Source organism: Aureobasidium subglaciale (genome assembly GCF_000721755.1).
Source record: "Aureobasidium subglaciale EXF-2481 unplaced genomic scaffold scaffold_28, whole genome shotgun sequence".
NCBI classification, from domain to species: domain Eukaryota; kingdom Fungi; phylum Ascomycota; class Dothideomycetes; order Dothideales; family Saccotheciaceae; genus Aureobasidium; species Aureobasidium subglaciale.
This window is the reverse complement of record NW_013566967.1, coordinates 117529-129662: the sequence shown is the minus strand read 5'-3', so window position 1 is coordinate 129662 and position 12134 is coordinate 117529. Positions and strand designations below refer to the sequence as shown.

Here is a 12134-nt window from a genome sequence, read left to right as displayed (position 1 = left end):
ATGACCGCGAGAGGGTTTTCCCTATGTATATCTTCGGGACCTGGTGTGCGACGCTGGCGTTTAGGAGAGTGCGACGTCCCGTCGACAACCGGGTCAATGGCTCTTTAGTGCTCCCGATCCCTCCCTGTCTTTATTCATATGATAGAATACCCCAAGCCAAATGGTATGATGAAGAACAAGACATCTGACGCCGCTTTATTCGCAGCAAGTTTGTAGAAGGGATGAAGGTCGCAAATCGATCATGAACGTTGCAAAGAACATCAAGATGAATGAAGCAAGCTGCTAGCTTTCGACCTATGCAACGCACATCTGTGACACATCTGTGACGGATCCTGGAAACAAGCAGGAGAACATGATACAGTACGAAGCATTGATGAGACTATGAAGGGTAATCGACCAGCACGCATAGAAAAGCCGCGAAACAACAGAATGACCGAGTACGCGAAAGGCGCCGTCCCATCAGAGTCTGTTAGAAGCAGGCGACAACGAGGAGATAAAGAGAGGAGAAGGAAACCAGTCGAAAGAAAAACCTGGACAGAAGTCAGAAGCTGTCGTGAACGCGCAATGGATGAGATGTAAATACCTGAGATGACCTCCGCGTCGTCTTGCTCCATGCAAAAAGTTTGCAGAGCTGCTTGATATTGTTACAAAGGTCAGGTGTGAGCACGAGATCGCATGCTTGTGACAGAAAGAGGGCTGTCCCTGAGCGCTCTCCAAGATGAGCAAGGGGAGGAATGCAATGCCACTGCTGAAGCTCATGGTTAGTACATATCAGGCACGAGATCAGAGCGGCAGGGGGGACGGCCTGAACCATCGTGAGGCACGGGGCTACTTCGTCCTCCAAGAGTGTATATAGGGGATAGACTTACTTCTTTACCAAAGGCACAAGGTGACGCTGACAGTGGGCACGTTGTCCCAGAGAGGCTTGACGAGTGGTGTGTGCTTAGCGACCTCTTGATTCTGGAGTGCGTATTCTAGCTTGACCGCTTTTCTGGCTTGAGCAGCAGCGATTTGAATGAGGTATATCGGTGGTTAACCAATCGGCAGGGTGTAATTTGTAGTCGTAAGTTGGGCTTTCGTTGGTGGAGGAGGGAAGAGCTTGTAAAACTCCTCCATTGCCTGTTTCGATGGCAGGATCCTCGAATCTGGTGACATGAGATACTCACTCCCCTCATAATGCTGCAAGACCTTTTTGATGCCCGAAGGTCCTGTCCTCGCATTGAAGCGGGGATAGTACCCTGCTTCATTACTGTTGATGTACATGCGGGCTTGAGTGTCACGCGATGGGTGACGATCGCGGACCTCGGCGATGATTATGTGGCTTGTTACGAGGCTTTTAGCGACAATCCGATTTCTTGTAACCGTGGCATGTTCCAGCAGACCGTGCAAGACCGTCGACATCATACTTGCGGTACCTATCTCGGTGGTTGGTCCGTTACCACCTTCGCTATGTGGGAGTCAGCAACATTCATCATATCGTTGACAGGAACTTACAAGTCTAGATTAAGTATTTGGACTCTGGGTCCGTTGTTTAGATCTAGCCCGAGTTCTGTTGCCCGATCGAGGACCATGTTAGCATGCCTTGTGCCAGTGACAAACGCATCGTCGACGCCGCAGTGGTGTAGCGGCCGACTGTTCGGCTTTGTAGCCAATTCTCCTTGGGAGGTCATCGAGGTTAGATGGTTGACCTCCAAAACCATGTCCTCTAGCGACCACTTACCGCCTCCTGGTCTCCTTAGCCTTGCACTGGCAAAGGTTTGCGTGTCTACCACGTGCATGAATGTGGCATCACTGTACGATATCAGCACAAGCTCTCACGTCTCAGATCGATCCTTACGTACATGTCAACTCCGAGATCCTTGAGACGTTCCTCATCGTCTCCTTTCGTCCCGCGTGCGTGAACAACAAGGATAGTTGGGATGACATCCCCAAAGTCGGCTGGTGTAGAAAGGAAGTTGAGATATTGATCAAGGGTCAGTTCTTTTCCTGTCTTGTTTCCATACCCCAGAGAGGGTGCAGGTTCTGCCATGATAATTGTGACTTGCGAAATATTACGCGGGCCCTGGAGAGGCGAAAAAAGTTGACAGATCTGAGGACGGGATAAGTTAAAACAATATCAACCTCAGTGCGGTCAGGGACAATGCCAAGAGTTTCGAAACGAGTCCTCAACCACTCTCAATTTTCCAGACTATCGCGCTATCAGATGACTCTCTCGTTCGCAGCTCAGTATCTGCGTCTGCTTCACAAAACATACGCGCAAGCACTTCATCAAATCATCAAAATCAAAACACGCGTATATCAACCAAGACACCTCTCGCAAAGTCATCCCTCAAGTTCATACCAGTGAGTTGCCCCTGAGTGATCCTTTTGCTCTTAATACTGATTGCCATCGCAGAACCACTCTTCATCAACATGCCTGCCGCTCAGAAGGCCGCAGTCGCCATTGTGCAAGTCGTTGGGGTCTACGTGCCCATGCTTGCTGGAAGCGTTATCCTCGAACAGAAGTCGGTACCACCTTCCTTCTTGTACTCGATCAGGGCTAACAATGCCTCACAGAGTCATCAAGGAGAAGGTCGAAATGGAGACCAAGTGGCTGATTGATCACAACAAGAATGGCAAGCCCAAGCCTTTGGCCGCCAACGAATTGCCTTCTGCCCCCAAGAGTGGTTGATCGAGGATCATCTCACGGCGTGGCCTTCAGCACCTTCCAGTCAAAAAGACGTCCAAACAAAAGAAGAGGCTAGAATAAACCTGCGAAGCGGATGTCTTGAAGGACTTGTGGCCCCGCGCACGATCGAACAAGCCTACTCGAGCGTCAATCGAAATCATTCTACAGTACAGCACAATCGACATCGATCAGTATGCTATACTCCTCGTGTTCTTTTCGGTTTGACTGACCATCTTCATCAGGATCTGGCGACCTCGACAGCTTTTTTTTATCACTCTAGCCTTCGAGCTGAATTGAGCCTCGCTGCTGGATAGGCTAGGAACAGGCAGTCACGTGGCAAGAGCTACTAGTCTATCGAATTCACAGTGAGTGCTATCTTTCCTCCCTCACTTCTACCTTGCCTTTCCCTCTCAATATCTTCTCTTCACTCCTTCCCTTTCTCCTTCCGTTCCTCTCCCTCTCTCTCTCGCCTTTTATTCTTCCACTCTTTTCCTGACACCGTCCTAAGATCTCAACGAGCACCTTTCATCTTTGTTCTTCTTAAGGCCTAACGACCTCCTCCCCTCAGCCTAGCAACCGTTCAGACCCCTGCGCTTGGCTGAGGAGGGGCAGGTCATCACCGTGGAAGGGTGCCAATCATGCCCTGAATTAAGTGTTTCTTCGATCGCAACTGTTCGATCTTTACTAACGCTGCGCAGTTCATCGATGGAGGCCGACCGGCCTCCTCTCCTCAGCCAGCATTCATCACAGACACCTGCGGCTAGGCTGGGGCGGGGTGGGTCATCGCAACGGAAGGTTGCTCCAACACATCAACAAGGTCAGTCATTTTTCCTACTCACGTCCTTGTATACCGCTGATGCCTTTGTAATTCAAAATGAAGAGCCGCATACATCCCTCCCAAGCCGGCCTCAACGCAGACACCTGCAGCCAGGCTGGGGCGGGGCAGGCCACCGCATCGGAAGGTCGCCCCCATCACATCATCAAGGTTGGTCACTTGTTCAATTGTCCATATCAGACCTTCGCTGACCTGTCTCAAGTTTCGAAGAGAAGCTCCGCATACATCCCTCCTCAGCTGGCCTCGACCCAGACGCCTGCCGCCAGGCTGGGGTAGGGTAGGCCACCGCGACGGAAGGTCGTCACTCTGCCGCTTCTACCGGGCTGTGGTTGTTCGGATCGTCCAATCCTCCCAAGATTCCATCGTCCATCAGACAGATGTTGAATTTTGGCGATTCAACCAGCCTCAGTCTGGGTGGGGCTTTCACTCTGGAGAACAGGCGTTGACGTGCGCAAGTCTAGACGTCGTGGTCGCCTGCTGGAGTCAAGTCACAACGTGCCCAACCGCGTGACGAGACTTCAGTAGGTCATTACGACTTCTCGTACCTACGCATCGACTTCTCGAACAACTTCAAGGGTGGCTACGCCTTCGTCAACTTCTGCAAGCCAGAGTACATCACCAGCTCCGTGCGGAAGCGCGTTGGTCACCCTTGGGGCATGTACGGCTCGCTGACGAAGTGCGAAGTCTCATACGCCACAATCTAAGCATTCGCACCTTCCCGCGTGCTATTCAACCGGTCCGCCGGCTTGTCCGACGTGAGGGTCAGCAAATATAGGCGCAACAGCGACTGCCCTTTGGCAAAGTTCCGCAACTCGGTTGTCATGGAGGAGCCCCCTGCATTCTGTTCCAAGCTTTGGTACAATATCGAGTCCACCGACCTGCCCACCGACGAAGAGACTGGCTTTCCTGATCATCGTGCCATCGGTATCGCTTGTTCTGGCTGTCTTGTGCAAAACGGCTCTGCCCCACGCCGGCCACAAGACCAGAGGCGAGAACTCTACCCTCTTGGCCAAGAAGACCAAGAAGGCTCTGACTGACGAGGACGAGCCCACCCCTCTTCCCAAGAAGACCCTCCAGGCGAAGAAAGTCATATTCGTGGTGGACACGTTGGAGAAGAATCTTGGCCGGAGGAGAGCTCGTGCTTCTCTTCCCTCGGTCCAGCCTCTTGCAAGAAGATCTACTGTACTGTTGTCGGTTACTACAAATCGGCTCGATTATTCACGTCTTCAACATTCCAATCGAGTATATCTGTGTCTCTTGATGTTGGGATTGCATCCGTCATTCTCTAGCTCTTTTGGCTGTGTCGACTGCTTGACAACGGCTCTCTTGACTTCGTGAACGCTATGCATGTCCTCCTCCCTCTCCTTCCGACATTCTTTCTTCCTTACTTATGATTGATTGCTCTTGTGCGCTTGTTGTAGATATCCTGCCATACGAGTCAGCATCAGAGATCTTTGAGTTGATCGGTCACGTATAATGCACATATCTTACCTCCCAGACACCGAACAATCAGATTAACCAACAAGATGCAGAAGAGGAGCTTCCAAATTCGCGCATCCCAGATCAGTCGACACTACAGCCACACGGGTGCGCTCAGTCATATTGAGACTGATGATTCTGGTATGAAAGGTCGACATAAACGCGTTGAAGTGCTTTATGAGCACAGCAGCAGAACGAGGAGAAGTGCTGCTGTAACCAGAAAAGCTCGATTGCGAGTTGAAGTTCGTAATGACTACATCAACACGGATGACAAGGTTTAGGGTCTAGTCGCGAGGTACATTGTGGTAGTTGCTGTTGATGTTTGCGCGCTGGACGATGAGGAGGTGAGGGCTACTCACGAGGGGGGCTTGATACGGGCCAGTAGCGAGAAGTATAACAGGTTTGAGGTATACTTACGAGGCATGGGAGCGATCAAGCGATCGGCTTGAGGTACGGCCGGGGCGGGAGGTGCTTCTTCTTCCTCTATCTCGTCGTGCTCGCGCTTGATGGCGGCGACAAGCTCGGCTTGTGGAGCAGTAGGGGCATCTCTGCGGGCTCTCTTGCGCTCGGGCGATTCATCTTCTGTCTTGACCATAATGTTGTGCTGTTGTGATGCAGCGTGAAATATGTGTTTCTAGAAGTGAGGAAGAAGAAGTGCAGCTAGAGCGTCGACTTGGCTGATGAGAGGTGCGAGAGTTCGACGTAGTAGCTTTCTCGCGCAATTTGGCAAATGGACTTCATTCTGTACTTACTCCTTATCCTCCTGACACGGGCAGATCTACTACACAACAATATGCGTATCTGCGACAATCGATACATGAGCGATACACTACGTAGACAGAATACGGCTGATCATTCCAGGAACTGTGACCTATGAGCTATAGCACACTGGAGGAAACTATCACGGGCACCAGCTAAAGAAGACACGTTGTTTCTATGTGAGGTGAGTGGAACTAAACTTGAATCTTCGGTAATGACTGTGGTGGGACGTACGACTGGGGAGTGATGACCGAATTCTGACCATGATCTACCTCTCTCCCTCTTCTGCTGCACACGTTTCCATTGATCATCCTGCTCGAATATGCTCAGTGGTCTCGCTATGCCATCTGTAGTATGAGTTCTACTCAGACGGGTCTCGGAGCGATGTGCGATCAGCGACCATCTGCTCAGGAAATGAAAAAGCGGATGGAAAGCTCGAGCCGTTCCCAACTTGCAGGAGTCCAGATCACAGCAAAGAAGGTACTTGTGGTCATGTTGAGACTCGTTACTTCCAATTGAAGATCATCAACGACGGCGCTGAAATGATGCAGAAGGCCGTTCATAGAGCGGGATGATCGAGCCGTGTATGTGGCGAAGTTCGAAGTTGGGTTCATGTTGGTGATGGTGACGTGAATGTTTCGATCGGGGTCCCAACCTCGTGCTTGTGCTTGTGGAACCCAGCGGTAGCCGAGGTGGCTCTGAGCCTGATGGATGATGAGATTACTGCTTGGGACGGCCACGAATGCGGCTGTCGTCGGGTCAGTCTCGAGACGCGTGATGGGCTGAATTGACTACTCACGTCTCTGAGGCTCAGGCTGGGCCATGCGAGGGGCATTGTGGTCGGGTGTTGGAGGCATAGCCTGTAGCTGTGCCACTCCGACATCACCAGGGGGTTCTGCGAACGCAGCTTGGAGCGGGTCAAGATCTATATGTGAGACAAGTTGAGAGAGCATACTCACGTCTTGCAGGCTCTGGCGAAGCCAGCGGAGCGATCTGGCCAGGATCTCCAGGAATTGTAGGAGTAACACGAGCTTCTTCATCGTTCATCGAGCTGTATTCACGCTTGACACCAGTGGGGGGTGTGTCCTGAGAGTCGAGGGGGGCATCTCCACGTGCCTTCTTGCGCATTGGCGACTGGTCTTCTCCTTCGGCCATGGTGTCTTGCTGTCGATATATAGCGTGACGAGGAAGGAAGGGGAAGAGTGATTTTGTGAAATGATTCGCACAATTCGTTACTCGAGTGATAGCCAAGCATTCGAGGTCAGCACCCACGAAGTTCGACTTCTTACAACAAATCACACCAACTCTCCCTCCTTGCCCGCATACGTACCAGTCTCAGAGTCATCTACGCCAAGATCTTTGTTACCAGGAGAGTTCTCCTGCTGATTACCCAGATCGACTAGACTGGAAAGACAAGAGATGATGCCGACCGCAATCTTCTGCCTCTAAAAGCCCCTGTGGGTGTTTTAGTGGAAATCCATCCTACTCGCTTCCAAGATAAGTATTGCAGGCTGCTTCTTTGCATGGAGGGTCACTCCGGACGCTACAAGACTACACGACAAGAATCGCGGCAAGAGCTGAACCAGACCATGAGACAGCTTGGGGAAAGAGGAGTGCCACGTAAGACACCGGACCACTGCAGCTCGGGTGATGTAGCAGTGGCGTTTTCAACCAATAACTTCAGGCTCGATGATCATGTATTATCCTTGTCGGCATTGTAGTCCACGTTCGCGTCCTCGTCCTGCAAGCATGCGTTATGGAGCCGTGTCTTCTCTGCGCCGACAGACGGCGACACCTTTGTGTTGAGTGCGAACGATGCCCAGATGCTAAACTTGATATCTTTTTCTGATGCGTGATTTGGCTATCCATAAAGTGACTCATCATGGACCGTCAATTGTAATTTTGCACTGTCTTGGGGCGTTTTAGAAGCTCCATACAGATCCAAAATGAGCTGTAGGCTCGGACCATAACGTCAGACAAGCTCTGGCAGACATCTTCGTAAGATGGTCAGCAAAGTGCCATACACAGAAGCAAAGGATGGTGGTCAGGGTCCTGCCCATGACTTCCAGGACGGACCCGTTCCGCTGTGCCCGTCATCGGCGACGGAAGCGGGGAAGTCAAGCCGGAGTCCGGTTGCACCTTCTATTTCAAGATTAGCCGCTCCAAACGTCTTTCTTTGTTCTCTCGAGTCTCGTCGCGTCCAATTTTTCTGTCGTCCGCATGCATCGTCGTCGAGAATAGGCAACATGGCGAGCAATACGACAGCCACAATGACCGAGCCGACACCAATGCAGGCTGCGGCCATTGCTTCTGGAGGCGGCCTTTGGGGTGATCCGGCAGTCGAACTGAGTATGATGGGCGATCAACGACAGGCTACACGCATCAAGAGCTCGGAAATGTCAATTCAGGATGTGAAAATAGCTTCGAAAAAGGGCAATGCGATTGTTATGGGATGCATTGCTTTCAGTACTGGTATCGCATCTTTTCTCGCTGGTGTCATCACGATTGCCATTCCAATCATGGCAAAGGAGCTGAATATCCCCGAGAATCTGGTTCTTTGGTGAGTCTGAACTGTTAGCAAGCCTAAAGAGCTATGAAACTAACCAATCAATTTCTAGGCCTGTGACCGTATACTCTTTGGCTTGTGGATGCACGCTTCTTGCCTGCGGGTCAGTCTCGGACGTCATTGGCAGCAGACGGATGTTCTTGTCAGGCTGTTTCCTTCAATGCTTCATGACAATGGCTTGCGGTCTTTCCAAGAATACTGCCCAGATCATCGCTTTTCGCTCTTTTTCTGGTATTGCGGCGTCGTTTTGCTTGCCTTCGGCCGTCAGCCTGATCAATGAAGTCTTTCCTCCCGGCAAAGAGAGGAACATCACTTTTGCCATGATGGGTGGAGCTCAGCCGTTTGGCTTCGGCATTGGTATGGTACTGGGTGGTGTATTTACTGGAACTATTGGTTGGCAATGGGGCTTCCATCTTGCTGCCATCATCAACTTCTTTATGTTCATCCTCGCTGCATGGCAATTGCCTCCCACACCTGTAGCACACAAGCGTCAGATCTGGTCTCGACTTGCGACTGATATCGATTGGCTTGGTCTCATTCTTGCGAGCGGCTTCCTTGCCATGCTTTCCTACGTCATCTCAGCTCTGACTGGAGATCTGACTGTCATGAAGCAGCCTGTCAACATTACTTTGCTTGTCCTCTCGTTCGTCTTCCTGGCAGCTTTCGTACTTTGGGTGGGCCGTCAGGAACGCCTTGGACGACCAGCTCTCATTCCAAACTCTCTCTGGCAACATAAAGGCTTCTCCTGCATCTGCTTCAACGTATTCTGCGTCTGGGCAGCCTTTAACGCGTTTGAGCAATATGCCAACTTCTTCTTCCAAGATGTTCAAGGAAACAGTCCACTTGGTACAGCTCTTCGCTTCCTGCCAGCTCCCGTCTCCGGTGCTCTTGCCAACATCGGCGTCGGCCTGCTTGTTCATCGCATCAGAGGAGACTGGATCGTTGTGCTCACGAGCATTGTCTCGGCTCTTGCCTCGCTGCTAATGGCCATCATTGATCCATCATGGTCATACTGGCGTTGTGCTTTTGTGGCTCAATTCTTTAACCCTGTCGGTGCGGATGGCATGTTCACTGTTGCCAACTTGCTGATCACCTCTATGTTTCCTCCCGGTGAGCAGGGCGTGGCGGGTGGTGTGTTCAATACCGTATCTCAAACCGGCAAGAGTGTCGGCATGGCATTGACGCTACTCATCGCGCAGCAAGTGACTGCAAACTCATCTCACGCCGACAAAACATCCCCCGAAGCATTGATGGTCGGATATCGGGCAGCTTTCTGGTTCTGTGTCGCCTTGATCGTAGCAAGTCTGCTTGTCAGTGTATGGGGCCTCAGAAGGATTGGCAAAGTCGGTCTGAAGAAGGATTGAAGCTTTCGCTGGACACGTTGCATCATATCAAAAGTTGCTCTTATGCCATAGGCCATTACAGGCGGCCGTGTTTTATCCATCCTTGTAGTAGCTCCCTCTTCATCGTACTGGCCCTTTCAGGCAGATGTGGAAAGGCAAAGATGTATTTCAGGTTGCTGATGCGACGAGAGCAATGTCTTGATACAGTCTGAATCTGTTGCTCCCAACTGAGGATCCCCCGGTCACGCCAACGCTTCTGCATCGTGACATTCACCACGTGGAGAGTCTTCTCGAGCTGAAAGACTGATTCTCCGAGTATTCCCTCAACAGAAGTGTTGTCTTTTGATGGTGTCTGGATGCAACTGATTTTCGACTTGACCGCAGAGAGCTCGATCATGCCTAAGGCTTCCGAAATATCACGATCGAGTTGTGATATGACAGCAAGATTCTTGCATTCCGACAACTGGCTGACGAGAAACTCGGACGGATGAGAGTATCCGGAGTAAGACAATCGGGCACTACGGATCATCTTGTGGTTCCGTATCTCTTGTCGACAGCTGTAATGGTAAAGACTAGTCATGTGTTCAATCAATACCTTTGCAGAGCTATTGTTGAAGCCGAAAAGGTGACCAGCGAATGAACGATTTCGGTAGCTCATTTTCACTTCGAGGGTCAAGTTTTCCGTTCTTCCCTCTTTCAACTTGCGGACTCGACTTTCATCCAAGACTTGTCGCCATCAGCCAAGTCAGTAACCACATGCATTCTTGGTAGCTCTTCCGCATCATAGTCTGACCATTAAGGAGACACCATGAACGGCACCAATCAGCCTTCTACACCTCCACCTCGCCAAAGGGTACGTTCTCAAAGATCTCACGACAGGAGAGCGTCAGACTGATTCAATCCAGGTCTTGCCCCCTCGCTGCATACATCCCAACAGCGCCTCGCCTCCTCCTGATCCTCCTCCATACACCAGCAACGACAGCAACAGCAACAACGACCCCTTCGTCGGCCCTGGAGGCCTCGAAAGCGTCAACCACCTGATCGTCTCCGCCCGCCTACCCCTCCTCACCGCCACCATCGCCCCTATGCGCGAAGAAGTCGAGCTTCTGCGTTTGCTCGCAGCACAAAACATCGATTCTAGGATCAGGGAGGTTATCGAGGGTGTAGCGGCTAGAATTGTGTTTCAATTGAATAGGTTGGAGAGTGAAGCTGAGAGGCTCAAGGCTGACATCTTTGGACCGATGCCTGAGTAAGATGATTTCTGGGTGGATATGGATAGGAATGAGAAGCTAATGAGATGTATAGGGCTCGTGATGACTACTACCGAGACTAGGGAGGGGGAGAAGGTGTCACTAGACATGAGAAGCACGATTGACAAGGCGGCGGAAGGCATATGGGTAGGGCACTGGAGTTGGGCGCGATGAATTGGTACACAATATGTCTCGAATCCACATATCAAATCAATTGCCTTTGCAAATTAGCATCTTTACAAGTGAAACACAGAAGAACCCGCATGGAACGATGTGCTGGAACCTTCTGTGATAAAGAGCTCGGCATTGTACTCGGCCGGCTGGCTGGCTTGACACAAACGATAGACTTCGTGTCTGTTCCTCTTGCAAACCACAACAAACAAAAATACGCAATTTATAAGCTTCAGGCGCTCTGATATTCTTCTTAACTGTCTACAAACATTGGTGAGGCTCTTTGGCACGTTATGCATGTCTTTACTGACGTGTTTGGCTGTCAGAGAAGGCTTTCCCAAACCATAACAACACTTCTCGGATATCATATCATCCCATCAACACCTTGAACATATTCTATCTTTACAACGACGTAAGTCCACACATGCCTGATACCTTCCAGGTCCATGACTAACCCTCGAAACCAGAACATGCCTCACACCACCCAGTCGTCCCACAGATCAACCAAGCCCCCCACCACCACACTCTCCAACATCTCCTGGAACCCCACCCCCCACAACCACATCAACCACTCCTTTACCTCCCTCCACGACCCCTTCAGCCCCATTGACTCCTCCCGCACCGCAATGTTCTCTCGCTTCGCCGCCGCCATCAAGGTCACCGAAGCAGAAGGCGTAGCCAACCATCTCCAGCGCGAACTTGAGCGTCTGTTTGCTGTTGCTAGACTTCCTGATCAGAGTCCTGAGGGTAGGGAGAGGGCTGTTGAGCAAGGGTTTGAGGCGTACAAGATGCTTGAGGTTTGTGAGAGGGATGTGGAGTTTTTGAAGATGAAGGCTTTTGCTTGCAAGGAGGATGCTGAGATGTAGGTGTGGTGTTTGTTGTGGTTGAGGAGATGTGTGCTGATGATTTGCAGTGGTGATCTTGATGTCGCACTTTCTACTCCTACCAAGAAGGGCAAGGAGGTCAAGAAGAGCAAGATGCACTGAGGTCTGAGCTATGCTTGAACTGCGCTGAAGAAGAACACAGAGCATGTCGGCCATGCTCGAACAAACTTTGAGAAAGC

General features: G+C 51.1%; 8 protein-coding genes across 8 annotated transcripts; 5 read left to right on the top strand and 3 right to left on the bottom strand.

The window, feature by feature from the left end:
- Nucleotides 1–1032: 1032 nt before the first annotated feature.
- AUEXF2481DRAFT_8433 (uncharacterized protein) lies at nt 1033–2029 on the bottom strand (the record flags this gene model as incomplete). The annotated part of the gene is made up of 4 exons (XM_013484554.1): nt 1033–1447; nt 1495–1657; nt 1721–1791; nt 1842–2029. The coding sequence occupies 4 exons, from the start codon at nt 2027–2029 to the stop codon at nt 1033–1035; spliced, it is 837 nt and encodes a 278-aa protein (XP_013340008.1).
- Nucleotides 2030–2412: 383 nt separating this feature from the next.
- On the top strand, nt 2413–2671 carry AUEXF2481DRAFT_8432 (uncharacterized protein; the record flags this gene model as incomplete). The annotated part of the gene is made up of 2 exons (XM_013484553.1): nt 2413–2504; nt 2557–2671. 2 exons carry the CDS (start codon nt 2413–2415, stop codon nt 2669–2671), a joined length of 207 nt encoding a protein of 68 aa, XP_013340007.1.
- Nucleotides 2672–3542: 871 nt separating this feature from the next.
- On the top strand, nt 3543–4207 carry AUEXF2481DRAFT_8431 (uncharacterized protein; the record flags this gene model as incomplete). The annotated part of the gene is made up of 3 exons (XM_013484552.1): nt 3543–3653; nt 3706–3780; nt 3965–4207. The coding sequence occupies 3 exons, from the start codon at nt 3543–3545 to the stop codon at nt 4205–4207; spliced, it is 429 nt and encodes a 142-aa protein (XP_013340006.1).
- Nucleotides 4208–5017: 810 nt separating this feature from the next.
- AUEXF2481DRAFT_32944 (uncharacterized protein) lies at nt 5018–5577 on the bottom strand (the record flags this gene model as incomplete). Its single annotated transcript, XM_013484573.1, has 3 exons — nt 5018–5266; nt 5342–5349; nt 5400–5577. 3 exons carry the CDS (start codon nt 5575–5577, stop codon nt 5018–5020), a joined length of 435 nt encoding a protein of 144 aa, XP_013340027.1.
- Nucleotides 5578–6148: 571 nt separating this feature from the next.
- AUEXF2481DRAFT_92025 (uncharacterized protein) lies at nt 6149–6896 on the bottom strand (the record flags this gene model as incomplete). Its single annotated transcript, XM_013484639.1, has 3 exons — nt 6149–6489; nt 6541–6666; nt 6701–6896. The coding sequence occupies 3 exons, from the start codon at nt 6894–6896 to the stop codon at nt 6149–6151; spliced, it is 663 nt and encodes a 220-aa protein (XP_013340093.1).
- Nucleotides 6897–8137: 1241 nt separating this feature from the next.
- AUEXF2481DRAFT_69737 (uncharacterized protein) lies at nt 8138–9671 on the top strand (the record flags this gene model as incomplete). Its single annotated transcript, XM_013484618.1, has 2 exons — nt 8138–8301; nt 8360–9671. 2 exons carry the CDS (start codon nt 8138–8140, stop codon nt 9669–9671), a joined length of 1476 nt encoding a protein of 491 aa, XP_013340072.1.
- Nucleotides 9672–10458: 787 nt separating this feature from the next.
- On the top strand, nt 10459–10983 carry AUEXF2481DRAFT_8427 (uncharacterized protein; the record flags this gene model as incomplete). The annotated part of the gene is made up of 3 exons (XM_013484551.1): nt 10459–10503; nt 10556–10899; nt 10956–10983. 3 exons carry the CDS (start codon nt 10459–10461, stop codon nt 10981–10983), a joined length of 417 nt encoding a protein of 138 aa, XP_013340005.1.
- Nucleotides 10984–11541: 558 nt separating this feature from the next.
- On the top strand, nt 11542–12057 carry AUEXF2481DRAFT_8426 (uncharacterized protein; the record flags this gene model as incomplete). Its single annotated transcript, XM_013484550.1, has 2 exons — nt 11542–11933; nt 11985–12057. 2 exons carry the CDS (start codon nt 11542–11544, stop codon nt 12055–12057), a joined length of 465 nt encoding a protein of 154 aa, XP_013340004.1.
- Between the last annotated feature and the right edge of the window lie 77 nt (nt 12058–12134).